The sequence below is a fragment of the Populus trichocarpa genome, chromosome 8 (genome assembly GCF_000002775.5).
Source record: "Populus trichocarpa isolate Nisqually-1 chromosome 8, P.trichocarpa_v4.1, whole genome shotgun sequence".
NCBI classification, from domain to species: Eukaryota; Viridiplantae; Streptophyta; class Magnoliopsida; order Malpighiales; family Salicaceae; genus Populus; species Populus trichocarpa.
The window spans coordinates 6,801,804-6,829,499 of NC_037292.2; the positions used below are offsets into that span (position 1 = coordinate 6,801,804).

General features: G+C 35.7%; 4 protein-coding genes and 1 non-coding gene across 11 annotated transcripts; 3 read left to right on the top strand and 2 right to left on the bottom strand.

The window, feature by feature from the left end:
* Positions 1-1,479: 1,479 nt before the first annotated feature.
* On the top strand, positions 1,480-8,220 carry LOC7485915 (dihydrolipoyl dehydrogenase 2, chloroplastic). Of its 2 annotated transcripts, none has more exons than XM_024605996.2 (15): positions 1,480-2,024; positions 2,527-2,673; positions 2,777-2,911; positions 3,066-3,186; positions 3,582-3,706; positions 4,417-4,542; positions 4,655-4,735; positions 5,701-5,763; positions 5,860-5,934; positions 6,027-6,105; positions 6,195-6,295; positions 6,539-6,652; positions 7,012-7,125; positions 7,349-7,420; positions 7,841-8,220. In XM_024605996.2, exons 1-15 carry the CDS (start codon positions 1,692-1,694, stop codon positions 7,925-7,927), a joined length of 1,773 nt encoding a protein of 590 aa, XP_024461764.2. In that variant the 5' UTR covers positions 1,480-1,691; the 3' UTR covers positions 7,928-8,220. The 2 variants fall into 2 exon arrangements, with proteins under 2 accessions (XP_024461764.2, XP_002311395.3); XM_002311359.4 differs by having other exon boundaries at positions 1,482-2,024; positions 7,900-8,220.
* A 1,802-nt stretch (positions 8,221-10,022) lies between these two features.
* Positions 10,023-10,729, bottom strand: LOC7471116 (60S ribosomal protein L29-1). 2 transcript variants are annotated; one of them, XM_002312306.4, is made up of 3 exons: positions 10,583-10,729; positions 10,380-10,483; positions 10,023-10,298 (listed from the first exon to the last, which is right to left on the bottom strand). In XM_002312306.4, exons 2-3 carry the CDS (start codon positions 10,479-10,481, stop codon positions 10,215-10,217), a joined length of 186 nt encoding a protein of 61 aa, XP_002312342.1. In that variant the 5' UTR covers positions 10,482-10,483; positions 10,583-10,729; the 3' UTR covers positions 10,023-10,214. The 2 variants fall into 2 exon arrangements, with proteins under 2 accessions (XP_002312342.1, XP_024462342.1); XM_024606574.2 differs by lacking the exon at positions 10,583-10,729 and having other exon boundaries at positions 10,380-10,576.
* Positions 10,730-12,652: 1,923 nt separating this feature from the next.
* Positions 12,653-15,009, top strand: LOC7485916 (GTP-binding protein SAR1A). The gene is made up of 3 exons (XM_002311360.4): positions 12,653-12,991; positions 13,094-13,225; positions 14,435-15,009. The coding sequence occupies exons 1-3, from the start codon at positions 12,863-12,865 to the stop codon at positions 14,753-14,755; spliced, it is 582 nt and encodes a 193-aa protein (XP_002311396.1). The 5' UTR covers positions 12,653-12,862; the 3' UTR covers positions 14,756-15,009.
* On the top strand, positions 13,918-14,037 carry LOC112328543 (small nucleolar RNA snoR83). Its single transcript, XR_002983559.1, has one exon. It is a non-coding gene; the product is annotated as a small nucleolar RNA snoR83 (small nucleolar RNA).
* Positions 15,010-19,152: 4,143 nt separating the features above from the next.
* LOC7471114 (calmodulin-binding transcription activator 5) lies at positions 19,153-27,292 on the bottom strand. 5 transcript variants are annotated; one of them, XM_024606729.2, is made up of 14 exons: positions 27,163-27,292; positions 26,989-27,078; positions 26,023-26,148; positions 25,334-25,449; positions 24,901-24,989; positions 24,657-24,702; positions 23,933-24,065; positions 23,601-23,726; positions 23,397-23,455; positions 22,543-22,971; positions 21,497-22,194; positions 20,569-21,115; positions 19,584-19,892; positions 19,153-19,505 (listed from the first exon to the last, which is right to left on the bottom strand). In XM_024606729.2, the coding sequence occupies exons 2-14, from the start codon at positions 27,050-27,052 to the stop codon at positions 19,455-19,457; spliced, it is 2,793 nt and encodes a 930-aa protein (XP_024462497.1). In that variant the 5' UTR covers positions 27,053-27,078; positions 27,163-27,292; the 3' UTR covers positions 19,153-19,454. The 5 variants fall into 5 exon arrangements, with proteins under 5 accessions (XP_024462497.1, XP_024462500.1, XP_024462498.1 ...); XM_024606732.2 differs by having other exon boundaries at positions 23,601-23,717; positions 23,933-24,059; positions 26,989-27,237; XM_024606730.2 differs by having other exon boundaries at positions 23,933-24,059; positions 26,989-27,237.
* Positions 27,293-27,696: the final 404 nt, after the last annotated feature.

The window sequence follows — 27,696 nt, forward strand, 5'->3', positions numbered from 1 at the left end:
GCTGGCAAATTGCAGCACGTGTAACTTACTCCTTGGGTGAGTTTCTGGTTTCCACACAAGGGACCGTGACAGTTTGAACCAATCATTGCAGAACAGGTAAACACGTGAATAGAGTAAGCCCCGAAACAAATACTTGAGCAGACATGTGATATTAGTGACGAGGGGGTCATCAGAGTGACGGAGAAGCGCTTTTGAAACGCGGTCAGTTTCTTTTTCTGTTTTAAAAATATTTTTGAAAAAATTAAAAAATTATTTATTTATTTTTTTACTTTAAAGTAATATATTTTTGGTATTTTTAAATCATTTTTATATATTGAAATCAAAAATAATTTTAAAAAAATAAAAAAATATTATCTTGATATATTTCTGAGTGAAAAACACTTTAAAAAACAACCACAACCACCCTCCCAACAAACAAAAAGTAAACATGACCTATTTATATCACACATCCTCGACAATATTAAAGATTATCATGTCAGTCAATGATATTATTAGGATATTTGAAAGTATGATATCTGTTTTTTTAAAATATTTTTTATTAAAAATATATTAAAATAATATTTTTTATTTTTTAAAAATTATTTTTTACATCAACACATTAAAATAATATATAAAATATAAAAATATTATTTTTTTAAAATTTTTTAAATGTATTTTTTAAATATAAAAACAAATAGATGCTATAATTTCAAAGAAAATTACGAATATGACGAACCACCCCCACGGTCCCCATCCCTCCAAGGTGAAAAATAAAAAGTAAAAATCACGTCCATATATTAGCAGATTAAAAACGCGCCGTTATATCAAAATAATCACCGAGCCCAACACATTTTCATTCCATGCAGCACATGGAACTCGGCAGGTTATTTGATGCAGCTCACTTGCCATTTCACCATTTTATTTTTAATAATATAAAACGTTTTCCAGGCCATTCTTTAAAAGGAGAGTAGGTATTTGTTAGGATTGTATTTTCTTCGGGTCATATTATCACTGGTATATAAAATTCCGAAGACCTGTGCCAGTGTTAAGGAAGCGTTAATTTTTTTTTTTACTAAAATTTAATATGATTTGTACGTTTTGGATCGTTTTGATGTGCTGATGTTAAAAATAATTTTTAAAAAATAAAAAAATATCATTGACATGTATTTTAATATGAAAAGTTATTTAAAAAACACCCGTAATCACACTGCCAAACAAGTTCTAATCAAGATCAAATTAAGAGCAGTAAGGAAAGGGTAAACTACAGACCCTCCATCCATTGGGTAAGTTCCTACTGGGTCTCTTTTCCCTGGATCAGTCCAATCTTACCCTCGATCTATAAAAAAACATGCCAGTGTCTCCTAGCACTGGTACAGAAAAAAGAACAAGGATCTATATGTACAGAAACAAACAGTTTAAGGACCTACTCCATAGTTTGTGAATAGAGAAAGAAGTCAGTTCAACAAATGCAAAATGGTACGCGCCATGCTACAGCGTACAGGTACGACAACAAAAATAAAGGAAGACAGCAAAAGTAGCTCATCAGCCGCACTTTGATCTCTCCGCCCCTTTCAACCGGATTCTCTAAGCCCTCTCCTTCTCCCTCGAAAAACTCTAAACAAAAAAATAAAATCATCCTACTATATTATATCACCATTTCCCCTCTCCCTCAGATCTCCCCTCTCTCTCGAAAAACTCTCTCACATTTCAAAATGCAATCCTCGCTCACTCTTTCGCTCTCTCAATCCGCGACAGCCTCAACCATTCCCAAATCAAACTACACACTTAATCACGCTCTCCGTTTTCCTCCTTCTAAGCTTATAAATCTCCGTTTCTGCGGTCTTAGAAGAGAAGCCTTTTTAGGTTCCTCCTCTCTCTCTCGCTCCCAATCTCTCCAAAATAAAACTCTCTCTAAGAAAATTAACAATGCAATCTCAGCTTCTTTATCTGGCAATGGAAGCGCACCAAAATCTTTTGATTATGATTTGATCATCATTGGTGCTGGTGTTGGGGGCCATGGTGCCGCACTTCACGCTGTTGAGAAGGTAGTGAACTTTTAAACTGTTTTTTTTTTCCTACTTAAATTAAGTATAGAAGCTTAGGTTAATTATTTAATTTAGATAAAGCTTAGATTAATTGATTTTAGCTGTATAGTTTTTTTTAAATCACATTGATTTCCAGCTTTGTATTTATTTTTAGAGTCTAGTTATGTATAGAAGCTAGATTATCCATGCTTTAGTGCAACTTTTTTTTTACTTTGTAATTTTATTTGAATGTTCGCGATTCTCACTTTTTTTTTTAATTTTATTTGAACTGTAGTGATTTTGAGCTTTCAGTTTTGTTGAATTAGTGTTGGTTAAGTTTACAAGCTTAAATTAACTATGCCTTTGATAATTATACAAGCTTGGATTGATCATGCTTAATACTACGACACACACACACACACATATTAATTCTTTATAGTTTTGCTTTATTGTTATTTATATGCTACTAGTTGCTATTTGAATTTGTAGAAGGGTGTGGATTTTGACAACTCAATAATTACAGGGTTTGAAAACTGCTATCATTGAAGGGGATGTGGTAGGGGGGACATGTGTGAACAGAGGATGTGTTCCTTCAAAAGCACTTTTAGCTGTAAGTGGGCGGATGCGTGAACTACAGAGCGAGCATCACATGAAAGCTTTGGGTTTGCAGGTAATAGAGTTTTTCATTTTAATTTTTTTGCTTGTCTATGTGGATCAACATGGGAAAACAATGTTATGACATGGTGCTGTTCATTTCTGGAATCTGTGAATAGGTTGCAGCTGCTGGATATGATAGACAAGGAGTGGCAGATCATGCTAATAATCTTGCTATGAAAATTCGTAATAATTTAACGAACTCAATGAAGGCCTTGGGTGTGGATATATTGACCGGTTTTGGCTCGATTTTGGTGAGTTAACATTCTGTCATACAGGAGTGCTAGCACCATAAACAAAGTTTATTTGCTTAGTTTACAGAATACAACTTTTTTTTAGTCATGTTCTATAGTGATATCATTTGGGACTTTTACTAATTCCAATGCTTTTTATTATCGATTCTTTCAGGGCCCACAAACAGTGCGATATGGGAAACTTGATGATTCTCCAGGCAACACAGTGACTGCTAAAGATATAATCGTTGCTACTGGTTCTGTCCCTTTTGTGCCCAAAGGCATCGAAGTTGATGGTAAATATTCTCGCTTTTTTCATTATCACACAATGATCAAACATTCTTGTTAAAAGTTTGATCCAAAGCAGTTTAAATATCAGGGGTTTGTCTTATCATATAAGATGCGAAACCTCTTGAAAGATGATGCTGATCCTCTTGTTCAATACTCTTTTTCACATCGATTAAAGGAAGAAGACGCAAAATGTTTGGCAAACTTATGTAGTAGAAGAGCAATTAGCTTGGTAAGAATTATTTATGAACAGCCTGGCAGGTATTGTGATTTGCAGAAAGCATGTTTGTTAGCCCCATCTTCCTCGAGAATATAGGAGCCTAGCATGCATTTTGTGGATAAAGTGCCATCTATGCTGATAATATGACAAGGAATATTCTAATTTCTGTGTAATGACCTTCAGGGAAGACTGTTATTACAAGTGACCATGCACTCAAACTGGAGTCTGTTCCTGATTGGATCGCAATTGTAGGAAGTGGTTATATTGGTCTGGAATTCAGTGACGTGTATACTGCGCTTGGAAGTGAGGTATTGCTATTTTTCTTCTACTTGTTTTTTCTGAGATCCGTTTAGAAAATGCTGTTGACGAGCATTCTTCTGGGAAAAATCAGCATGATAAGCAAACACTAAGTTTTTTTCTTTTTTTCCCATCCCTCCTTTCATTGATGTTTAATAATTGCTGCTTACCTCTTCCCTTTCTCATTTCAAGATTTTATTATACACTTGACTTTGCTACTGATTGGAACCCAGCTTTGCATGGGAAGAACCTTCCCAACTTCTTCAGTGCTTATATGCAAGCTCGATATGATCCGAGCTTTCCAATCTAAATAATTGTATATATTACTAGCTGATAAGCTATCTCAGTTCCACCATCGCAGATTCTTGGTAGATGATTTAGTTTGCAGTTTAGATTCTCATGTACTTAAATTTTGTTAAACGATACATGTATGAGATGTTTGTTCTGTAGATGGTTGCATCAGTGTCATGCCTAATGCTTCAGTGCGTGGAACTTGAATTCAAGAATAGTTTGCAGTTTAGATTCTCATGTATTTAAATTTGATTTGATTTTTTGTTTTTTGTATAAAGAAGTGGGTAGTGCCAACTAGTAACTTGTATTTATTGATCAATTTAACTAGTTGGCACCGTTATTGTTCAGATTATTTATCCCAGCATCAAATTTTGATGGTCTGAACTTCTATTTGCTGATAGTTGATGTCATTGAGTGGGTTTTTTTGCAGGTCACCTTTATTGAAGCCCTCGATCAGCTCATGCCTGGATTTGATCCTGAGATTGGAAAGTTGGCACAAAGGGTCCTAATTAATCCACGCAAAATTGACTATCATACCGGAGTATTTGCAACCAAGGTTATCATAATTTCATATATGTGTAGCTGTCTGTTCCTTTCAGAGACTGCCACAATTTCTTTTCTTCATTCATTCCTAGCATCACTTTCATCTTATTTTGTGTTATTCATAGATCACTCCAGCTGAAAATGGGAAACCAGTCACCATTGAGCTTATTGATGCCAGGACCAAGGAACCCAAAGATACTCTGGAGGTAATGTAAATTGTTTCAATTAACAGTTTGTTTGGAAAAACAATTGTGATAGGAGGGGAGGGGAAGGAAAGGGATGGAAAGGGGAGAGCTTGGAAAAAATTTACCTTCTATTGTTCGGATAAATAAGAAGGGGAACGGAACAGATAAATTTTCTTTGTTTGATAGAAAGGACATAAAAGATAATGAATTTTAAATGTAAGGAGGAAGTGAAAAATAAGATTGACCAAGTTTATTTATTAAAAATTGGATTTTCCAAAAAGGAAGAATGTTAAAATAGTAAGTTAATATCAAGAAATCATATAGCTACTTCCTTCCCCTCCATTACTCAAAATTGGGTGTGATACTTTGGAGGGGAATGTCCCCCCTTCCCCTCCATTGAAAATTCTCTCCCCAAATAAGGTGAAGATGCCATTAATCTTCATTACCCTCTCCTCCCTTCTCTTTCCCTCCATTCACTTCTTTCCCAAACAAATTGTAAATGAAGTCTGGATGTTGGATGCTAGCACCCATCCTTATTTTGTTCTGCAGAGCAAAGTGGATTGCTAAAAAATCTGTCACTTCTATATGCTCTTTGAGGAGAAAAGACCTCCACGTCAAAATTGTAGAACTCTTCGGGTATTTTTTTTGTTTTTTTGTTTTTTAACTTCAGTCATATGCCTCCATGAAATACTTGAGCTACATCATGAACTTATTGAATGAGTTTTAGTCAATGAGCATCGTTTTTGTATTGCCGTATATCTGTTGAACATAAGGTGGCTAATTTACAGATGGAACTCTGTTATGTTTAAGCCTGAACTGTGATTAGACGTAAAATTTGGCCTTCATGTCAATAATTTTCTGTCACCTCCTGCAGCTCAGGCACCATCACTTGCATGGGCTCCCCTAATTTAAACGTTAATCTTCAGTATGATTTAAAATCCCATCCCACGGCATCCATCGTAACTCTGATCTTGCTTTCACTATAGGTAGATGCAGCATTAATTGCAACTGGAAGAGCTCCTTTCACAAAAGGTCTTGGCTTGGACAATGTACGTATCCTTTGATGTTAATGTTGCTTTTATTAAATAGATTTGTCACCAGGAAGAAGAAATGATTTTAATCATCTTTCTCTCTCTTTCCCACAGGTCCAGGTAGCATTGAAAAATGGTTTTGTTCCTGTTGATGAGCGTATGCAAGTGCTTAATTTTGAGGGGAATCCGGTTGGTTCAAATTATTTTCTCATGAACACAGTTTAATGTATGGCTGTTGCAAATAATTACTAACATCTTTTTTAATAATTTCAACTCTTTAGGTTCCTCACTTGTATTGCATTGGTGATGCTAATGGTAAAATGATGCTTGCTCATGCAGCCAGTGCACAAGGAATTTCAGGTTAGTTGCAAGCGGATCAGTTTTTTGTCACCTCAAATCTGCTGCTTCCTTTTACAGTGTTTCATCTTTTGCTCGAATTCTTGACACAGTGGTTGAACAAATCACTGGAAGGGATCACGTGCTGAATCATCTAAGCATTCCGGCAGCTTGTTTCACTCATCCTGAAATCAGTATGGTTGGATTGACAGAGGTAAATTTTAAAATCTTGCAGGTGCATTTAGTTCTATAAATATGCTATTATGCTCTAGTTACTTCGTGATTTATGATAAAGTTACCTGAAGTCTACTTCTATACAAACAAATTGCATTCCTTACATCCTTTTTTTCTGTTTCTTTCCTTTCTGGTTGCAAACAAAATTTCTTATTTTGTGTTACCTTTCTTATTTTGTGTTACCTTTACACATGAAATTTTGACTGAATACTATAATTTTCAGCCTCAGGCAAGGGAGAAAGCTGAAAAGGAGGGTTTTGAAGTAAGTGTCACCAAGACGAGTTTCAAAGCCAACACAAAGGCCTTGGCAGAAAATGAAGGAGAAGGGATAGCTAAGGTTAGATTTCATAACTGCTCTCCTTCCTCAATGCGCTGTGCAAACATAATTTGAATGGTCAATCTTGATGCCATCCCCTCTCAGTGTATAGCTAGGGATTCTTTCCAAAGCTACTCTGGTCGTACGTGAACTATTGACTAGTTTGTTATGCCTGTTGGATCTAATACAATCTCTTGCATAGGTGATGAGCATCATGAAATTTGGAGCCTGCTGATGTTCTGAATCCAATAAATTTGCCTTTATACATCATTTCTGTATTTTTCTCATGTTTACATGCAAGCCTTTCAGTTCTATTTGACTCTGTTGATTAATCTTCTCTCACTAACTTCCATGGTTGGTACTCCTTTACTTTCTTGCAGTTGATATACAGACCTGACAATGGAGAGATACTTGGAGTGCATATTTTTGGGTTGCACGCTGCAGATCTCATCCATGAAGCATCCAATGCAATAGCTTTGGGCACTCGTATTCAGGTATGCAGCCGCATCTTTATTTATGGTGTGAAATGCCCTTTAGAATGAACTACTTAATGAGATGTTGGAAGTTTATTACCAGGCTGCAACTAATAACTCACGTCTCTATTCTGTTGGTCTTGAAAATGCTTCTTCAGATCTCAGTTTTGTACATGCGTGCACCCTAACAAGTGTAAGCTTATAACATCTGGAAACTAATTATAATTACGTTTGCACAATGCAGGACATAAAATTTGCAGTCCATGCACACCCAACTCTATCCGAAGTTCTCGATGAACTTTTCAAATCAGCAAAGGTGAGCTTCTGAATGAACACATACTTTTAACATCTTGCATGCCATAAAAGAAAAGGTACCCTCCTACACGCACACAGAGCACGGGCATGATCATCTCATTTGTTTGAGTTTTTTGTGCTATATGGTAAAACAATTCCAGAAGAACAAATCACATCCGCCTTCATGATTACAAAGTTGAGATAACATCCGGGGTTATGCTCTTATTTCATATGAACTCATCTTTGAACTTTAAATGTACTGAAGAGACATTGCGTGTGTACTGACAAATAGGTGGTGGATAGATGTCCCGTGAGAAAAAGTCCCCACCACAATTTCTTTGCAATTTATTGCGTGTTGTTAGCATATCAACTTTTTCAGCAAACAGCTGTCTAATCCTGATACATGTTCACCCACGTTTGGTGGTTGCATGTATTTGTTAAGCTGAGGAGAGCACCATCCACCTTCAACCTAGTGACAGAAGTTCTTAATTTATGGGGCAGGTTAAAGCTCATGTTCCAGGCCCAGTAAGTGAACCAGTTGCTGTTTGAGCACGCAGGCAAAATTTCGAAGAAAATTTGCTTGTATTAGGAGGTATGAAGGAGCATGCATACCCAGGCTAGAGATAAATCCACGTATTTAGTACACTGCCACAAGAAACATCATCAAGAGATCACCTGTTACAGCTTGAAATCTTTCAGAAGTTGCGCTGTTGTTTTATTGTCTCAGGTTCATATATTATTTCCATTCTGAAAATGGTTTTGATTCTAATCAATTGAACAGAGACTATAATCTACTCCATTGAAACTCTCAGCTTGCAAGAATCCTTGTGGTTTTGTTGTTTTTTTACTTTACCCTTGCTCTCTGCACATGGCAGCCAGATTACAAGATCTCAGAACGATATTATTAACTTGCTGTTACCAGGGAACGGCACCATCAAGTACTTAGATAGCAGACTGTTTTTTTCCGGGTTCTTCCATCTATGTGCAGAATGAGAGAACCCCCCAGCACTGCCATACCTGCACATTCAACTCGCCTTCCCCTAACAAACCAATCAGCAGGTTCGGGCACTGGCTTGCTTAGAGCAACGGCAAACACACCACGATATATATATATATATATATATATATATATATATATATATATATATATATATATATATATATATTGACACGTGTAACATTACTCTTAAGAAAGGTCAGCCGATGCCCTAACCTAGTTACTACTACTAAATCATCGCTGTATGTCACACAACTGTATCAGGCATGCCCGGAAACAGCTCCCTCCACATATAAGTGAGATCCACAACAAAATCATCCATGAAAACCAAACTTCATGTGAGCACAGCTGTAGTAACTCAATTCCTCTGATTTGGTGCTAGAATCAGCTTTATTTCTATTCACGATAGCTGTAGTAACTCAATTCCTCTGATTTGGTGCTAGAATATTTCTAGCCACTTGCATCTCCAACCCCCCTCTAACTTTGAGCCAAGAGGCCACACCATTTCCGCTGATCTAAAGAAACCGAGGAGCGGGTGACTCTTTTTTTTCCTGGGTTGCAAACCAGTGCATTTGTTATTATTAAACGTAAAATCTATTAATCATATTTCATGGCATAAATACGAGTCTTTGAGAAATCATAGGCATTGCACGCTCAAGGCAATTGCGTCACAAGTTCCATCCTGAACATACCAGGATAAAAGCGTCAGAATAAAAAAATGCCCGTTTTCAAGTTTATATCATCTTATAATCTACAGCATTGCTATATCTGTTATAATAATAATAATAATAATAATAAAAATGCAAACAAACGTTAAAGAAACTCAACTACAGAATCGTTTTCATCAGATACAGACACAGCAGATCAAAAGGAAACATAATGCACAATTCCTTTTTCACCCCTCTTAATAAGAATGAAGAAATGCAGTAGATTTATGAGAAATTCACAGCTCAGGCAAAACTCGGAATTTTTTTTATCATTGATGATATGTAGTCAGAGACATTAACGTGAAACCACAATTTCAGTTCACTATCAAATGCCACTACCATAGTTAATTTCGGTGAGCTTACTGACCATTCACATAAAGCAACAGCCATAAGGCTAATATGTGACTGGCTAATTGGCCACCATTATGACAGACAACAGCTTTACCTAAACTGGGATTAAAAGACAGTGAAGATCTCTATGACACGACAGGCAAAAACCATCATCAAACTACCACTTAAGTTTCTATAGCTTGATCCAGAATAAATAATTTCCAAACTAAACAAGCTGCTGACAACTGACATCAAAGGTGAAGCATCTCACTGTAATAAACAAAACTCCTAAAAACCAGAAACTGCATTGCTCCTGAATAGGAAAACCATACTACTAAGCTAGAAACTACTGAATAGGAGAACCATACTACCAGCTAGTCTACGAGAATTGTTATCAAGTAAATTTAACTAGGCACTGCTGTATGCAGGTGCCAACAGCTTTGCCGTCTCTTGACCAATAAAACATGCAACTTTGCAACACCATAACACATCTCACAGCAATGTAAATAAATTGATCTATCACCTAAATCTAAAAAAAGATTAAAAATCTTACTACTCCATACCGAATAAGTAGTAAAAAAGCTAAGATGTTGAAAGAACATACTCATCGCATAACAATCCAAAGCTTTAAGAATCTTAAACAAACATCAGTAACAAAGATCCAAAATCGAAATTTCTGGTTTGACAGTACAGCCAACTACTGGAAAATAAAACCCAGAACAAGTAACATGGAGATACTACACTATAAATGTATAGTAGTGCCCATTGAGAAAGCAATGCTTCTACTCTTCCTCGGTGGCCGAGTCACCACACTTCTTGTTATGCTTCCTTGCATATCTCTGGTTCCTCAAAAACTTAGGGTCCATCTACACACACAAGAGACCGATTTCAAGAACAATACTACAGAGCGAGAAAAAACGTACAGAATCTCAAGAAAGGAAAAGTACCCCTTTCGTGGAGGTGTGGCGATGCCTCTTGGGTTTCTTGATGCCATTCTTGTGAGCTTTGTGGGACTGGTTGTGTGCTGTGTGATTCTTTGACTTGGCCATCTCTGCAACACGAAAACGAAACAGTCAATGATCACACAGAGACAACTTGATCTGCTTTTATAACAAGAAGAGGGTGTTGATGGTGAAATGAAAGGGCAGACCAGATAGCGAAGAGTGGATGCGGGCGAGATGATAAGTGGCAAGGCCAAACCCTAATTCTCTGGTGACTTTATACAAACCGATGGTCACAAAAAAACTGCCCTAAGACGGCCCTGCTTACGGGCCTTTGTTGTTGTAAAACTCAAATGCAGGGTTTTCAGTGGGCTTCGAGCACTTGGCCCATGCAGCTTCTTACGGACGACACAAACGCCTCATTTCATGTTTGGTTTTGTCTCTGCCGCAACTCTTACAAGTTTATTTATTTATGTTGTTGTTGTTTTGTTTTAACAAATATTTATAAGCACGAGTAATTTCTTATTATAATATATAATTCAAAGTCGATAGATATTTCTCATAAGCAATTAACGTGCCAGATACATTAGACGAAAAGTAGTTAATAATTCAATATTAATCTGTGTGTTTCGGAAATCAAACGTAATGGTAGTTGTGTTTTGCAGTTGATGAAGCCATGAAAATTCTGTAGTTATGTCCTGAAATAGATAAGCTCTGTTGTTATTTTCAACTTGTTTTATTATTTTATTTTATTGTATTCAAAATTATCAATAAAATAAATAATTTTGAACTTGTTTCTACAAAATAATAATTTTGTTGAAACAAGTTCTATGTCAAAATATGAGATGCTTTGACATTTAAGTTAATAGCATATAAGAAAGATAAATGATACGAGGACCATGAGAAACATATATCGAATGAACAAGTTTTTTTTTTTTTTAGTTTAACGTGGGTGTCCGGGCCAGCTTGCGCGCACCTCGACTAATCCCACGGGCCCTGAAGTTAACGACCATGTAAGCCTCCAGTGGCCATCATATGAGCAACCACAAGGTTCGAACCTGAGACCACAGAGGGAGCAAACCTCTTAATCCCAAACTCTTACCACTGGGCCACCACTTAGATGGTTAGAAGTTATTCTTTCTTGAATTGTTGAATGGGGTGATTGATATTTTACTTACGGTGTGCCAAGTGATAGCTATTTATAAATATTAGACACGTTAATTTATCCCATGAAATAAAGATGGAGAGCAATCTCATGATGATGAGTAAAGAAAAACAAATACCATTATTGAAATGAAGGAGATTGATATCCACTATTAGTTTGTGATTGTGTTTACTGTTTGGTGTTTAGTATTTAGTGTATTGTTGATGAAAATGTTGGTGCTTTGTGCCTTTTCTTTAAAAAAAATAAGTGCAATTAAATGCGCAAGTGAACACATAAAGAATAAAGTATGTATATAAGTTAATTTAGAAAGGATATAAGTTAACTGATTAGAATTAATATTTATTTTTTAAAAATTATCAATTCAAGTATTATAAAACACAGAATCATTAAAGATTTACATGATTATTAATTTTAAGATTTTAGTGGATTAGTCGAGGTATATAACTTCAAGATCTTAATGAATTAGTTAAGATATATATAATATCATCAAATACTTATTATTAATAAATAATAACAAAAAAGAATATACATGAGATGTGTATGTAACAGTGGGTGACGCGCAACTCCTTGAAACTAGAAAAAAATTACATCAGGGTGTGTGTCTAGGACAACAGGGGGCGATCATGTTTCCCATCCTTCACGCCGAAAGCCATGGTGGGAATCGATGCTACCCGCAAGTTCCTCAATATCTCGTCTCGATGGACTTTTTTTTTTAATCTTTCTATGAGCAATGAAGGTCTAATTAGCACTCCAAGCAAAGCGAAAAAGGAACAAAGACATCAAGCAAACACTCTTCAGCTACAAATCAACAAACAAATAGAACTTTAGATACCAATCATACACCTTTGCTGGCATTTTTTTTCTATAAAGGTTTTAACTATCATTCTCAAGTTTTAGACCAATCTAGATTATATTTTATTTCCAGTGAAAGGGCCAATGCGAGAAGCGAATCCGTTCACAATCCGACCCGACGAGGTTAAAAGTTAAAACTCGTCATTTAATTGCCTCACCTAACCCTGGGGTCGAGCCAAGCCAAGGGTAGCCAGCCAGCCATGGTGAGTGTAATAGAAAAATAGAAAACGACAGGAATTGACAGAGAGGGGTTTTTTTTGAATACATAATAATTTTTCATCTTCGTTGTCATAACTAAGTCTCAGTTATTATTTTTTCAACACCCCATTCATTCTGGTCCCTAGCCATAGATATCCAGCCATTTTTTTATTTATTAGATCTCTCTCCCCAATACACACGTTATTATTATTATTATTTATTACCGGTCCTCTTTGGCTCACAAAAAATCTGAAGAACCCATCAAGAAAGAAAGATGTTTCTTTTAGATTGGTTTTATGGGGTTCTTGCATCTCTTGGTTTATGGCAAAAGGAGGCCAAGATTCTTTTCTTGGGTCTTGATAATGCTGGCAAGACAACCCTTCTTCACATGTTAAAAGACGAGGTCTTGGTTTCTTTCTTTCTTGATATAAAGTTCGCATCTTTATTTATTGGTATATGATTGTTCTGGTTTGGTTTATTGAACATGGGATCTGTTGTTTTATAGAGATTGGTACAGCATCAACCCACCCAGCATCCAACATCAGAGGAATTGAGTATTGGAAAAATCAAGTTCAAGGCTTTTGATCTGGGTGGTCACCAAATCGCCCGTCGTGTTTGGAAGGATTACTACGCCAAGGTTAACTTTTGTTCCTCTAGATTCGATGCTATTGTTCTTGCCTTGATTTGTTTGTGATTATGTGTTTTCTTGAATTTTCTTGTTGAATCGCATTCTGGGCTTTCGATTTTTTGAAGTTTTTTATATCTAAGACGTAAGAATAAAGTTTGTGTTTGTCAAATGGATGGAGAAAAATGGTGATTGTTGATTGGAGGGTACTTCGAATCTGTTACTTTTGCATGTTGTTCATTTCATGCTGTTGATGACATGTAACTGTCGAATGACACAACTACTTCGGTTTTAAAATGGTGTGATTTAGGGTGCTTTGACTATAATCTCTCGATTTTCTTGCCAGAAAGATGTGATTAGAATTGCCGTTTTGCTTCCTCTAATTGTGCGATGCGTTGTTATGTCACATGAATCTGGAATGAGGCAACTGTATTTTCTAGTTGCAGTCTTTTCCAGTCCTGCTCGTCATTGGTTTGTGATAGATCTGGTTGTGAGCTGAACTGTTGAAATTGCTAACGTGTTTGGTCGTTTTCCTGTTAGCTGTGATGACATCTATGTATGCTTTGCCTTGCAGAGTTACATATGAAAACCATCTTCGCACCTTTTGTCAAACTGGTTTTTGCAAGTTTGTTTTCAGCTGGTTGACTTCTCTAGGTGAAAAGATATCTGATTTCCCTTCTCACTTGTCTTGCTGTGCCTTCATAATCCCAGCTAAACTTTGCTTGTGTTTATCTGATTCATGGGAGGCCAGCATCAATATTTGAAGCTTCGCTGATAGCACCTTTTTGTTTTTAGGTGTTCCAATAGTAGCTTTCCAAATAACTTATTCTGGGCTTTATGGTAGTGCTTTATGAAGTTGACCTAGGAGAGTCTTTCACTTAGAAGTTAGAACTGAATAATGAACATGGTGTTGAGCTCATTGGTTGGAAATGGTATGGACTAACTATGTTTTAATTGAATTCAAGTCCCAAGTTATTTCCTGCACCCAATGATTCTGTTGTTCTCATGCAAGGTATCAGTTGGTACTGATTCCAGCAATCATTCTGTATTCATTGTTTCTCCAAGTGGCCAAATTTCTAGTACAAGTAGATATTCCCTGTTCTGTCTCAATTATTGTGAAGAATCCATGCTTTTTTCAAGGACAATGTTTGGAACGTCTAAATAATATGAGATCTTGGAGTATAAAGTATAAACCATAGTTTTTTTTTCCCTCCATAACAGGTGGATGCGGTGGTATACCTAGTGGATGCCTATGACAAGGTTAGGTTTGCTGAGTCAAAGAAGGAACTGGATGCCCTCCTTTCAGATGAATCCTTGGCTAATGTTCCATTTCTGATCTTAGGCAACAAGATTGACATTCCCTATGCAGCTTCAGAAGATGAGCTTCGTTATGATCTTGGGCTCAACAATTTCACTACTGGCAAGGGGAAGGTGAATCTTGTGGACTCCAATGTCCGTCCTCTCGAGGTTTTCATGTGCAGTATTGTCCGCAAGATGGGATATGGTGATGGCTTCAAGTGGATGTCTCAATACATCAAGTAGAATCGGGAGTAACATATGGCCTTGTACTCATTTGGAGTTTTTCCATCATTTTTTGCACCATCTTACTACAAGTACATCGAATATGGAATTTTGTTGTCTGTAGTGGTTTTATTTGTCGAAGGATTAACAACTGTAGTAACATTTGATTGATAACTCAGCCATTGTGAAATCGAAGCTTATCGAACAATATTGCACCTATCTTTGTGACAGATTGTTACTTTCTGTGGATCAATGAGGTAATTGTCATTGTTGAATTCTCTCTATTGTCCGTCTTGGAATGAGCAGTCCGGGCGGCTTCTTCTTTTTTGTTGGCTTGTTTTGGGTTATCCTTTCATGGTCCGTCTATGCTCTCACATGTCTTGTTAAAACATAGATTGATTTGTGCCGAAGCTCTGTTCCCCATTTAAACGCAATGTGTTCTCATTGTAGACTTTCATAGCAGAGTTTCTCAGTGCTTCATTCAATGCATTGTGTAGCATTCGAGTGCAAAACTTGATCGAGCCAACTCACCGACACCGGAATGAGGGATCCGTTTGTAGGCTTGCCACTTGTCATCTTATCGTCACGGATGGCACCAAGCTGCGACTGTAGACTCGTAGTACTTTTATTCCTGACACGAGCTCATCGGCTGGCTTGAGCTTTGATCTAGGAAACAGAATAAAAGAAAGGGAAAGGAAACTGATGGTTGGGACTTGGGAGTGCATTAGCTAGATTTTTTTCTTCGATCTGCAGCCAGGCCACCAACCACGACCTTGTAACTTTGTTGGGAAAGAAAGGAGTTGTTGCTGTCATTCCATTGAATAAACTTCCTAGTCGCCCGCCCACCCCCCATGATGGGTTAATTTTATACAACAAACGAGATGATGTAGCTGGTGAAGATTTTTGACCGAGTCATTGTTGGGCGGATTCAGAATAAGTTAAAGACAGAGACTTGTACAACAACGTTTATGTTTTGAATATCGTGTTTGAATTTTAAATAAATAATTAAACTTTGATGAATATTTAATCGATGATATGATTAATCATGCATAAGGGATTTTTTTTGAAAAAAAGAATTATAATCCTTATAGGTAGTAAAACAGAAAAATAAGTTATACTTATATAGCCATAACTCAAATTCAACGATTTTTTTAAAACAGTAAATAGTAAATTCATGGCAGGAATCATGATGCATAATGAGAGTGTTTTTTTTTTAAAAAAAAATATTAAAATAATTTTTATTATATTTTTTTGACATCATTATCACATCAAAATTATCAAAAAACAATAAAAAAATATTAATTTAATATTTTTTAAAACAAACACACTTTTAAAAAATATATAAAAATAAAAATTACTGATTTCCAAACTGTCATCATGCTCTCCTCAAGCGGGCAATATGACTTGTAATGTTATTAAAATTCAAAACTTTCATGCTGCATTTGAATAGTTAAGATTTTATTCATTGAAGTTTTGTTAGTGGGTGGTTGCAATTATTTACTTTTGTTGTAAAGAAATCTAAATCAATGATCTCAAGGTCAAAATGAATCAGTGGTCTGAATCTCATAAACATCGTGTATCATGCTATCCCTGACCTGAAAGGAGTCAAGTCTGCTGTCTAAAATTAATTATATTGAATAATATTTATAATTTTATAGATTGAAAATACCACCGCAGCAACTTAGAAATTATTTTGTTAAGCTGAATTGACAGCGAAAGTTGATCAATTCCGATGCAAATTTGGAATTTTGTTTGCTGAATGGAATTTGAATTTTTTTCAATTTCTATATTGGCAACTACACTGTACCTGGATGGCACTTAGATTTGTTTTTGTTTCACCTTCCTTCTACTTTTTTTTTTTTTTTTTTTTTTTTTTCCATTTTAGCATCCACCAATGTAGGCCTACAAGGATATGTTAGTCCTTATGTCATGGATGATGGATTCGAGTTTAAATACAGTAGTCCACACCAAGTATTACAAGAGATTTGGAAAATCGATGAATTTTCTGTTGGGATTTGAATTTACTACTTGGACACGGTTTGAGAGTGCGGTGATATTTTTTTAAATTTTTATTTAAAAAAAATTAAATTAATATTTTATATTATTTTAATATATTAATATTAAAAATATATATTATTTTAATATATTTTCAGATAAAAAATACATTTACCAACATTAACTCAAAACATCCCAACCTCCTGTAAGGAGAGCAATTGCATCACAGTTACAAACATTAACTCGATACATCCCAGCCTCTTGTAAGGATAGCAATTGAATCCCCTTTTCTTGTAGTTTTCTTTTCCTTCGCTACCTCATTAGCTAATTGCAGGCCGCAGCTTGGGCTAAAATTCTTTGGAATATAAAAAATTAATATCTTGTTGAATTTTTTTTATATTATTATTAAACTTATTGTAAAATTTCAAACTTGAAAATTTTTGATTTGATTCTTTATTTAATTTGAATTTTAAATTAAATTATATAAAAATTAACATAACATAATCTTGTCGACTGACTTGATCAAAAAAAATTAACAAGTCATTTTATCCTAATCAATTTGTTAAATTTATTTATCGTGTTATGTACTTTACTGGGGTGAATTAATTTTTTTATTTTATTATATAATAATACCGATACAATTAAATCAATACAATTAAATTTAAAACCAGCATTAAAAAATAAAATTGAGAAATATTAACTACAACTTCAACTCGCGACATAGAAGAACCAGCGCCTCGTGTTAACCAAGCAAGCTACGGAAAATTTGTGTTTAACAAGGGATTAAAATAAGAAATTAATCCGGTTCACTGTTTACATGGGCAGTTAAACCAGCCCAAGCCAATTATTAGTTGTTATGTTGATGTGAATATTTCATTTAACTATGAAAGAATAAAAGAAAAAGGAAATATCATTTGACTTTTTCCTTCTGATTATGGTTCATAAATTCCGTGGATACTGGGGTTATCAGTTTTAACAGGCCTGGACGTATAGAACCTCTGCCACGAACAACTAGTCACCTCCACCTCCCAGGGGAGGTGATAATTATGATAAAATTCGATGGATGTTGCTTGTGGTCTTTTAATTACATAGCAACAATAAAATTTTGTGGTTTTATAAAATAATATAAATTATAATTTAGAGTTTTATCTAATAGTTTAAGTTATTGGGTTAAGATGGTTCTTTAACATAATATCAGAACCTTAATGACCAAGCAGCCACAAGTTTAAATCTCACCATCCTCATTTATTTGATAAAAATTAAACATGAGGCAATATGGATCTATGCAAGTTTCAAGTCCAAAGAGCTTTCACTTGAAGGGATGTGTTAAAAAATAATATAAATTATATCTCGGGACCTTACTTACCAACTTAAATTATTAGATTGAGATAATTCTTTGACATTTCCCTGAGCAAATGCTGATTTTATGTTTAGTATGAAGTTAGAGTAGTTCGAATGGAAAAGAGAGTCTTTGAAAGAGCATACGAGCCGTTGTTAGAGTCAAAATCTAGTCATCTTCAGGGGAGGTGACCATCTGACCCTGACATAAAAGTTCGATCATTCGTTGCGATTGATTTTTGGTCATGCAAGGGCAAAACAGATCCTATTATATCTAACACCAAGATGATAGATTTTACTGGTAATCTAGTTGTTGTGTTGAATTGAGCAGGTTTTCTTTCATAGGTGGATGCTTTTATTTATTTATTTATCTATCTATCATTTTTGGTACAAAATTCTATTTCTTCATCTGAACTCCAACATTTTTTCCTTAAGATTCAACAAACACAGTTTTCATGTTTAAAATGTGCCACGTATTCATAGTGTAGGTGGGCATTGTAGCCCGCTTGGTTGACGCTTTCAAAAGGGAAAGGTTTACAGAGTCCAAGAAGAAGCTCCATGCTATCCTCTCGGATGAGGAACTTGAATACGTCCCATTTCTCGTTCTAAGAAACAAGGTTGATTTGGGCTATGCTGCCGCGGAAGAGTAATAGCGTCGCCACCATGGCCTTCCCAACTTCACCACTGGTAAGGGGAGAGTCAATCTGGATGCTGAAGAAGTTCGCCCCATCGAAGTTTTCATGTGTAGCATTGCCACGATATGCTGATGGTTTTGAATGCCTCACTCAGTACATACAATATTTGAGTGCATTTGCCCGTCATGTCAATGAAGATATATTGGCCCTCGTTCCGAGTAAAAATCGAGAATCTATAGTATTAGGTATCACCAATCTCGAATTTGTAGAATTTTCGAGTTCGGAATGACATTGAAAATTCAATTTTCCCATTAAATGTCCCTGTTCATTAAAAAGAAAATATCATGCCCAATTATTTCCTGGCTCAGAATGGGGTCTAAATCACAACAAAATACGACTCATCATGGTTTCTTTAGCGGCAAAATTCACGGAGATTCCTAGCCATCAGACTTTCTAAACTATGCTGAAACTGATTATAGCCACACAAATACAAAAGCTGAGTTCAATTTAAAGCCATCTAAGAAGCCTAGAGTCCAATAACACCATCAAGGACTTACCCATAACTTAATACTAACATGGGAATCATCATAACCCTCTCGAAAGCTTAAAAACAGCTTGAAAGGGTAAAACGAGCACAATTGATTAATCTACACAATTTACCAAGATGTGCAGGCTACTACAGTGCATAAACCTCCTTTTGCTACATATTCACATGCAGGCACATAGTATTTTACAAGCCCGATTACCATTGCCTATAAGTCACTTTCAACCATGTCCGTGTCAAGAAGCCCTTCATATTCCACCTGAAGAAGCACACGAGAATATTAATTAATCTGCATGACAGAATTATAAGACTAGCAACTTCCAGGTAAATCACCTACAGTTGCTTGGTTATAGGTTAATTTCATCCTCCGGTATTGCTCTTGTGCTTGCTTTGAACGGAACATTGCTTGAACCCGTATTACAGATCTCTCAACACGTTCACCCGCCTGTTTCTGGCTGATTTTGTAGAAGTCTTCCTCCGTATCACTTTCATGTTTCGGATCTACATCTGTTTCAACAGGTTCAACTTGCAGTCCTCGAAAGCCTTTTCTCTTTAAACGCCATCTCAAAATTGCTTTCTCAAGCACTCCAATTGACCAGATGATCTTACGGTACTGCCTTCTCTCTTGGAAGCCTCGGAAAGCAGCCTGTATTAGAACAAAAGGAAAATCACTTATTAATTTCCTGGATTTCCTATGCTAACAATAATATCTTAGGCATGCAACAATGAGAAGGAATGAGGAAAACACTATTGTGTTTTAATGTTCATTGCATTTAATTCGTTACTGGAACACTTATTATGGTCTTATATTCTGTTAAGTTGAAAGAGACGAACAGGTGAGCTTTTTGGGATATTTGAAACCAAAATGGTCCACTGGCAGACTCAGAATGCTTTGGCCTCGACATAAATTATAATAATCACTTTTGAATCAGAAAAGAATAAAAAATAGGCAAATAGCTTCTTAATTTCCTGGATTTCTTATGCTAACTTAGGTATGCAACAATGAGAAGGAATGAAGAAAACAGTGTTGTGTTTTAATGACTTCTTATTTTTTGGGTCCTATATTCTGTTAAGATGAAAGAGATGAACAGGTGAGCTTTTTGGGATATTTGAAACCAAAATGGCCCACCGGCAGACTCAGAATGCTTTGGACTCGACATCAATTATAATAGTCACTTTTGAATCAGAAACGAAAAGATGATAAAAATCATCCACCACCACTACCATGAGATGAAAGGTAATCTTGGTTTCCTTTCTCTTTTTCCCCTTCGGTGTCAGTTACACATAAATTAAACCGGTATGAAAGGGGAGTGAGCACTTACTTGAATTTTGATAGCCTGTCGACGCATATTAAGGAAATTCTTCCGCGTTTTCCAAGTATGGAACCTATGTTGAATGTGGGCAGCAGCTGCAATCTTTTTCTTACTGTCATAGTTGCGAAAGGCATGTTGGATCTTCATTGCTGCAATAATATTCCGTGCTTCATCCTCTGGACTGGAGAACTGAACTGCTTTAGTGTATACTTTTAGCGAGTGTTCTCTGAAAGCAGTCTGTATACGTGCTGCTGCATCAGCAGCTGTGCGGTAAGCTGCCAAAGTATCCTTCAGATGCAACTCCTCCTCACTTAGATTCTCAGAATTTACAGTGTCTGTTGCAGTCATTTGCAGCGAGCCAGAGGCATTTCCAGCTATTATCATAGACTCAAATTGTGCCACCAAAGCCTTTTCAGACAGATACGCAGCTAAGCCATCATAACCCTTTGCAGATGCAAGATCAGCAGCGGTGCACCCACCAGGATTTTCTTTAGTGGGATCTGTAACCAAGTTTGGCTTTGCCCCTGCAGATAAGAGAGCTGCAACCATTTTCTCCCTATACATATAGATCATCAAAATTGGAGAAAAAATGACAGTTACTTCGAGACTGATATACATTTGAGTCAGTAAAGAAGTCTTAATATATACTCCTGGCCCTTTAGGATACATACATCAGGCTTTCTTGACTGCTTATAATGCTATCATATTTGTGTAGCCCAGTGTTTTTCTATTTCAGAGAGATGTATATGATTTGCTTTGGCATGAAGAGACAGAATAACATGGAAGTAGTGAAATGGAGTGGAGCTGTGACAAGCAAAGGGAAAATGGAAGAAGATAAAAAATGTCCTAGTTCATTTTATTCAAGACACTTAAAGAAACTGAAGCTGGACAACCACAGAAGAACTGCAAATTAAAACAACAAAGAACATGTCCATACCTTCCATAATATGCTGCCCAGTGCATTGCTGTCCATCCATGTTTATCGCGAAAATCTAATGATAAGCCTGACCATGAAAACAAATAAACTGCCCAAGTGTAACCGATAATAGCACATAAATGGATTACTCCAAGGCCTTGAGCATCGTATTCTGTGGTTTTACAGCCCTCAAGTACTCTTTCCAATAGCCATTCCTTTATTGTGTTTTTTAAAGAAAGTTCAAACAAACCATCTTTTGCTTGTGCAACTGAAATTCTGCTGTCCTCAATTGACTTAATCAAGTATGCCCAACTATTAGAAATATTAGAAGTTTTGTGTGCAAACTTCTTAGCCTCCTTCAGTTTAGCCGGTGACACTTTACTAGATAGAACATTAAGGGTCTTGGAAGTAGAAAAGAGCAAATAAGCAAGTCTCATCTGAAGATGGAACTCTTCCCACTTGGATTTGTCTTCTGAAAAAACAACCGAATCATGTACTGAAGGAGCACGGTACTCAAAATTCAAAATTTGGCTGATGGGTTTGGATCCATCCAAACTCAAACATAGATTTACTAGTCCAGGGGAATGCGGTGACACCATACAGCTATAGACCCCAGCCTGGACAATTTCTGCTGGAACAAAAGCATCTCCACAGATACAGAACAGATTGGACTTTGCCAGATGCAGATACTGTTCATGGAAATATCCAGTGACTAGAATCTGTAACCAAGATTAAATAGAGGTCAAAAATACAAAGAAGAAGAAGAAGCTGTGTTCTTATTTTATGAATATGTTTTGAGCTATTCAAACAGATTTCTAATGGCTGATTCTATTTTCAGATTGATGAATCCCATAATGCCACGAAAGGTTCAACCAGTTAACATGAAATACCAGCCGACCAAGAATTTTCAAAACTTTTATCTCATGTCACAAGACATTTTTTTCTCCACAAATAAGCAAAAGCCAAAAAATCAGCTCCTTTTTACATTCAAACCATCAACAAAGAATTAAAGCCATAATAGACACCACAAGGATATCAACAGAGGATTGTATGAGAAGTAAATGAACCTTGGTTGTTTCATTTGAAAAGCCCCACGCAGGTGAGAAATCAGTTATGATAAACATTTGTTCTTGAATAGAAGATTGATGTTGATCCATTCCTGGAGAAGCAAACGAATCATAACCGGATGAAATCGGAGATTCAACCGTTGCATCATCTACAGAAACAGGAGAGTCATCTATGATGGAATTCATCCACCTTCCAAAACTATCCTGACTTTGCAAACCATCATTAATCAAAATATCCAATGAATCACGAGCACCCAGGACAACAGAATTCTTCCTCTGAGCATCCAAATATACTTGGGAACCTGTTAACTGTCTGTAAACATTATCTGGACCACTGAACTGAGCGTTACCGTTCCTAACAACAGCCTCAGTTAAATTGCCAAACGCAGACTTTTCTGCTGATAATTGGTAGCCTGAAAGAGTGCTCCCCTGCAAAGAAAATTAATTAGTTACTTTACTCCAATATTTAACCAATAATTATAATCAAGCAAGCAAACTGAAGTAATTTGAGAAATCTCCAAAACATCAATAAATGCAACATTACAGCAGATGTCAGTAGAGGTCTAAAAGCATTGAATTCAGAATTTTCGATAATTATAATGGAAAGAGATGCATGGAAATTAATTGATAAACTTCTTCATCCTAACTAGCAGAACAGAGTGACACTGCCACAAGAAATTTGACAGGCCGACTGGCATTTTATTATAAATGAACATAGATTATATTTTAAAAAGGTTGACTGCTAAACTGCAAGTACCGCCAAGCGAAATCAAATGAGTAAAAGAATTAAACGCTTACATGTGGAGCAAAAGGATATAGGAAAATAACTTAGAATTGCAAATTATTCTGCTTACATCGTTAACAGACCCCTTAACTGCAATCTGATTCTGTTGGTCAAAGGATGGAATCTTATCTGTTGACAATCAAAACAAAAGATCCAAAAAAAAGAAAGGAAGGAAGAGAAAAAAGGAAAAATTAGGATACAGACAGACACCTATAAATGGATTTCCAAGCTATTGAAACTGCATGATTGTCACATGGAGCATCTAGTCTGTTACCTCCTCCATGCAAGATTGAATTGCCAGGATCATTTGTCAACAGCTCATCCCATTCAAGTGTATTAAGCTCATGAAGCCTGATTGCATGATTAATGACAGTTAAGCTGTCACTGGGCCCTGATAAATCTACATAAAAAGAGAACAGTAAGATTGAATGATATGCAATTTTGTAAATAGAGGAAAGATTATGGACTGCCGAATAAAATTTTGAGGATTAGATGCTTAAAACCATCAAGAATAAAGATCATAACAGTGAATGTTTATCATATAAACCTTGCTAAACCGAAAACTCTTGCTATAACATGTAGAACGTGCAAGTTCTGTAATATTACCAAGATCTTTCTCGCCTGCATAATATCCACGAGCAGCTCCAGAATCAGATTCTTCTGATAAAAGCCCGGGAGCAGACTGATCAGAGACTGAACTAGAATGTGAATTCACAGGTGTGGCTGGAGAACCCTGTAATTGTATCATAAGTCAACCACAACCCAAAATAAGGTTTAAACAACCATATGTTTACTGGAATCAACAACAGAAACTTGCGCACAAATACACACTGAGACAGAGACAGCTTATTTCAAAATGAAAATATGACCCCTCCTCTGTCATGAAATAAAAAGAAGCTCAACAATATGCTAGAGTACTTGACACTGCTAGCTTTTTTCCTCGAAGTATAAATAAGAAGAAGTTTAAAAATATGCTAGTCTTTGAAACTAACTTTTTCCCAAAAAGTACTTGTAGACAAAATTAAGGATCTTCTTGGAATGATAATCACAGTATGATTGAATTCCCTTGTTCACAATAATAATAATTATCTTTCTGAACAAAAATAGAAAGGAGGAAAGCACCATGTCCAAATATTCTTTATGTAGAAATGCAGTTTCTATGTGGCACTACATTCAAACCTCACCAAGGGAAAAGCCTGCTATATGCAACCAGCATCTGCATGCTATGACTCATTGGTGAAAATACAAAACCAAAGATAACATATCGATGACAACAAAATTTCAAAAACAAAGCACTTTAGTAACAGATAAAAGGCAACAATGAACCAACCTCCTGGGTCTCACGGTAGTGAACAAGCACTACATGTTCCAAAGTCCTGTAACAAACACAAAATTGAAAGCAAAAGTATGAATGCTCCATCAAAACCCAGAAACACAAAGCGAGAGAGAGGGAGAGGGAGAGGGAGAAGGAGAGGGAGAGGGAGAGAGAGGGGGGGATTCATCTTCTCTAAACCAATCATCATGTCAACTTTTTTTTATGCCATGGATACATTCGAGCTTTAATTGTTACATACTTGTCTAGCAGCCAATAACACCTGCGAACAAAGGTCGGGATATCTTGGCCATGTGCATAGTATACATGAATCCTCTCTTCATTACCAACCTACACCAGGAAACAAATGAAAATTCATCATACCAGAGACTTTTCAACAGCACAGATAATGATGCACTGATTAACTACATCCTAAATCATCTTAAAGAATAATATGACAATCTGAGATTCAAAAATAAACTCAAGTACATTTGGAGGAACAATGTCAGTCAACTAAGCTGCATAAATTTAATCTGAAGCCATTTGTAACATCTTAGAAATGAAGAGTTTTACTTATTATCTGTGAAAATATATTCAAAGTTAAACTCAAAGAATCTATTATAAGAAAAAAGTCAGTTAATGAAACTGCCTCTAGTTGGTTCACATATAACACTTCAGAAAATGAGAGATCTCACTTTTAAGTGTTCATGAGCTTCTTTAACAGTCTTCCCATCTTTTTTCTTCTTCCAGTTATGACCATCTTTTCGGAAGTTCCTAAGCATCTTGCGGTCAAACAATACAATTGTGCCACCTGTTACATTACAGAAAATCAAAACCGGAGAAACACTAATAAATGAAGGGTTGTTTGACCCTCTATATTACTTGATGGAAGGAGAATCTTAATGACCCATCAAGATGCATTCAAAACCAACAAGAAATATGTCCATTTGGCATATGCCATGCTGACCATTGCTCCAGTTCTGATCATTTGCACATGAATGGTAGAAAGGCTTTACCAGCATCCATCAGCAGGCATTCAGATTATCAATAGCATTTGCATGAAAATAAACTCTACTATGGGAAGGGCAAAACTTAACCAGGTAAAGTAAAATTACAAGCAAATAAAACCAGAGGAACAGTGAAATTAGACATGGATGAATGAATATGGTAATTAAAATTTGCAAAAACATGGTAGCAAGAAAAGAATAAAATGATGGAAATATTACATGTTATAACTCTCATGTTCAGCAGGAACCTCAAAGTGGCTGAGCATATTAGAATATTACTTGTATCAAAACAAAAATTATTTATCATAAAATTTTCTTTGCAAGGCCAAAACCATTCAACTATATTCATGCAAGAACTAAAAATAACATATACTTACTCATGGGTAATTTTACTGGCTTTACATTGATGGTGAAATACTTGTGATTGCAAAGCATTGCATGGATTTCATTTGGACGGAGCCATCTTGTTCTAGATTCCTCCATTATGTTTGGAACATCCAAATCTATCATATAACAATGTTATCATTGCTAGAATAAGTATAACTATTTGTAATAATAATAAATAAATAAATAAATAAAACATTAGATAAGCAACACCAGATGAATATATACGAAAGACTACAAAGAAATGATGGTTCGCCATAGAAACAATAAGAGCATAGAGTAAATAAATCCGCACAACTTGTCCTCCCCAACCCCACTTCCCGGCAAGAATTCTAGTTTTGCTATTCCACCCTCTATGATTAACATCTTTCTCTCTTCAATTTACCTCCTCTTCACCTTTTTAACCATTGAAATTCATTGCACATCAGCATCTTTTCATTCGATCAAAATTTATGAGAAAAGCATCCATTTCAAAATCCGCCCATTTTCTCCCCACCCATATTTTTCCAATCCTTCACACAATGTTCCCATCAACCCCGAATGCTAAATAATTATATATGAAAAAAAGGAAGAAGACAATTCATCTTTAAAACCTAAGTTGGCTTGGTTGGTCCCACTGAAATGCCACAGAGCGAGCCATGACTCCAACGTAACCAGATATTAGGTGCTCGACAAAATGAAAGCAGCAAAAAGCAGCTTAATAAAATCAAGAAACAAATATACAACAAAACAAGCAACTAATTCCAGCTAGCTAGAGAGCAAAAACCAAACCAGACAATATCAGAAAAGCAAAGCTACATAACAAGCCAAAAACATATAAAATTACAGCGTGCTTTTGCTCCCCAAACCGATAATAAGAAAAGAAAAAAAAACTTTCTCCAGTGTATACCAAGCCATGCCCTAAGCAGCTAATTTCCAATTTGAAAAATTTGAACCAAAGTACAAAAAAAAATCAGTACCTCGAAGAGTATGAAATCCATGAATCTCTGATCCTACAAGTCGGTCCGAGAATCCACTTTCCATTTCAAAAAACGCATAAAAAAGGTAACCTGGTAAACGAAAATCGTCGACTAAATTAACAATCAAACGATGATTAACAACACCAAGGTATCATAATTTGACACAAAATTAACTGTTTAAAGCCGAGCCGAGAGAGAAATGAAGGGCACACGGAAGAAACGCTTTTCTCAAATTTTCTAGCCAACAAGTCAGTTTAAACTTTAAAGTGACAGAGGAGCTGAGATTGAGCTGATTACTAGTAGATATATACACGCGCGAGCGCGCGCGTATAAAAAGGAATGAGAAGACTTTTTAGTAGCTTTTCTCCACTCTCTTTTTTTTCTCTCTTTTTTCTTTCTTTTGATGGTGATAAACTGATAATTAGTTTTCTCAGTTATTATTTGTTATTGCTGAGTTGTAAAGTAAAATGATAATAGAGCTGCTTCTTCTTCTTTTCTTCAAACAGATAATAATAGTTGTTTAGTTTGGAATTATAATTAATTATGATGTTGAAATCCTCAAATTTAATTTAATTAAGAGATCATGTTTGGAAATTTTTTAGAGGTTAAAAATTAAATTTAATATTTAAAAATATTATAAAAATAAATTAGAGATCAATCTTTTTAATTTATAATTTTTTAAAAAATAATATTAAAATTAAAATTAAA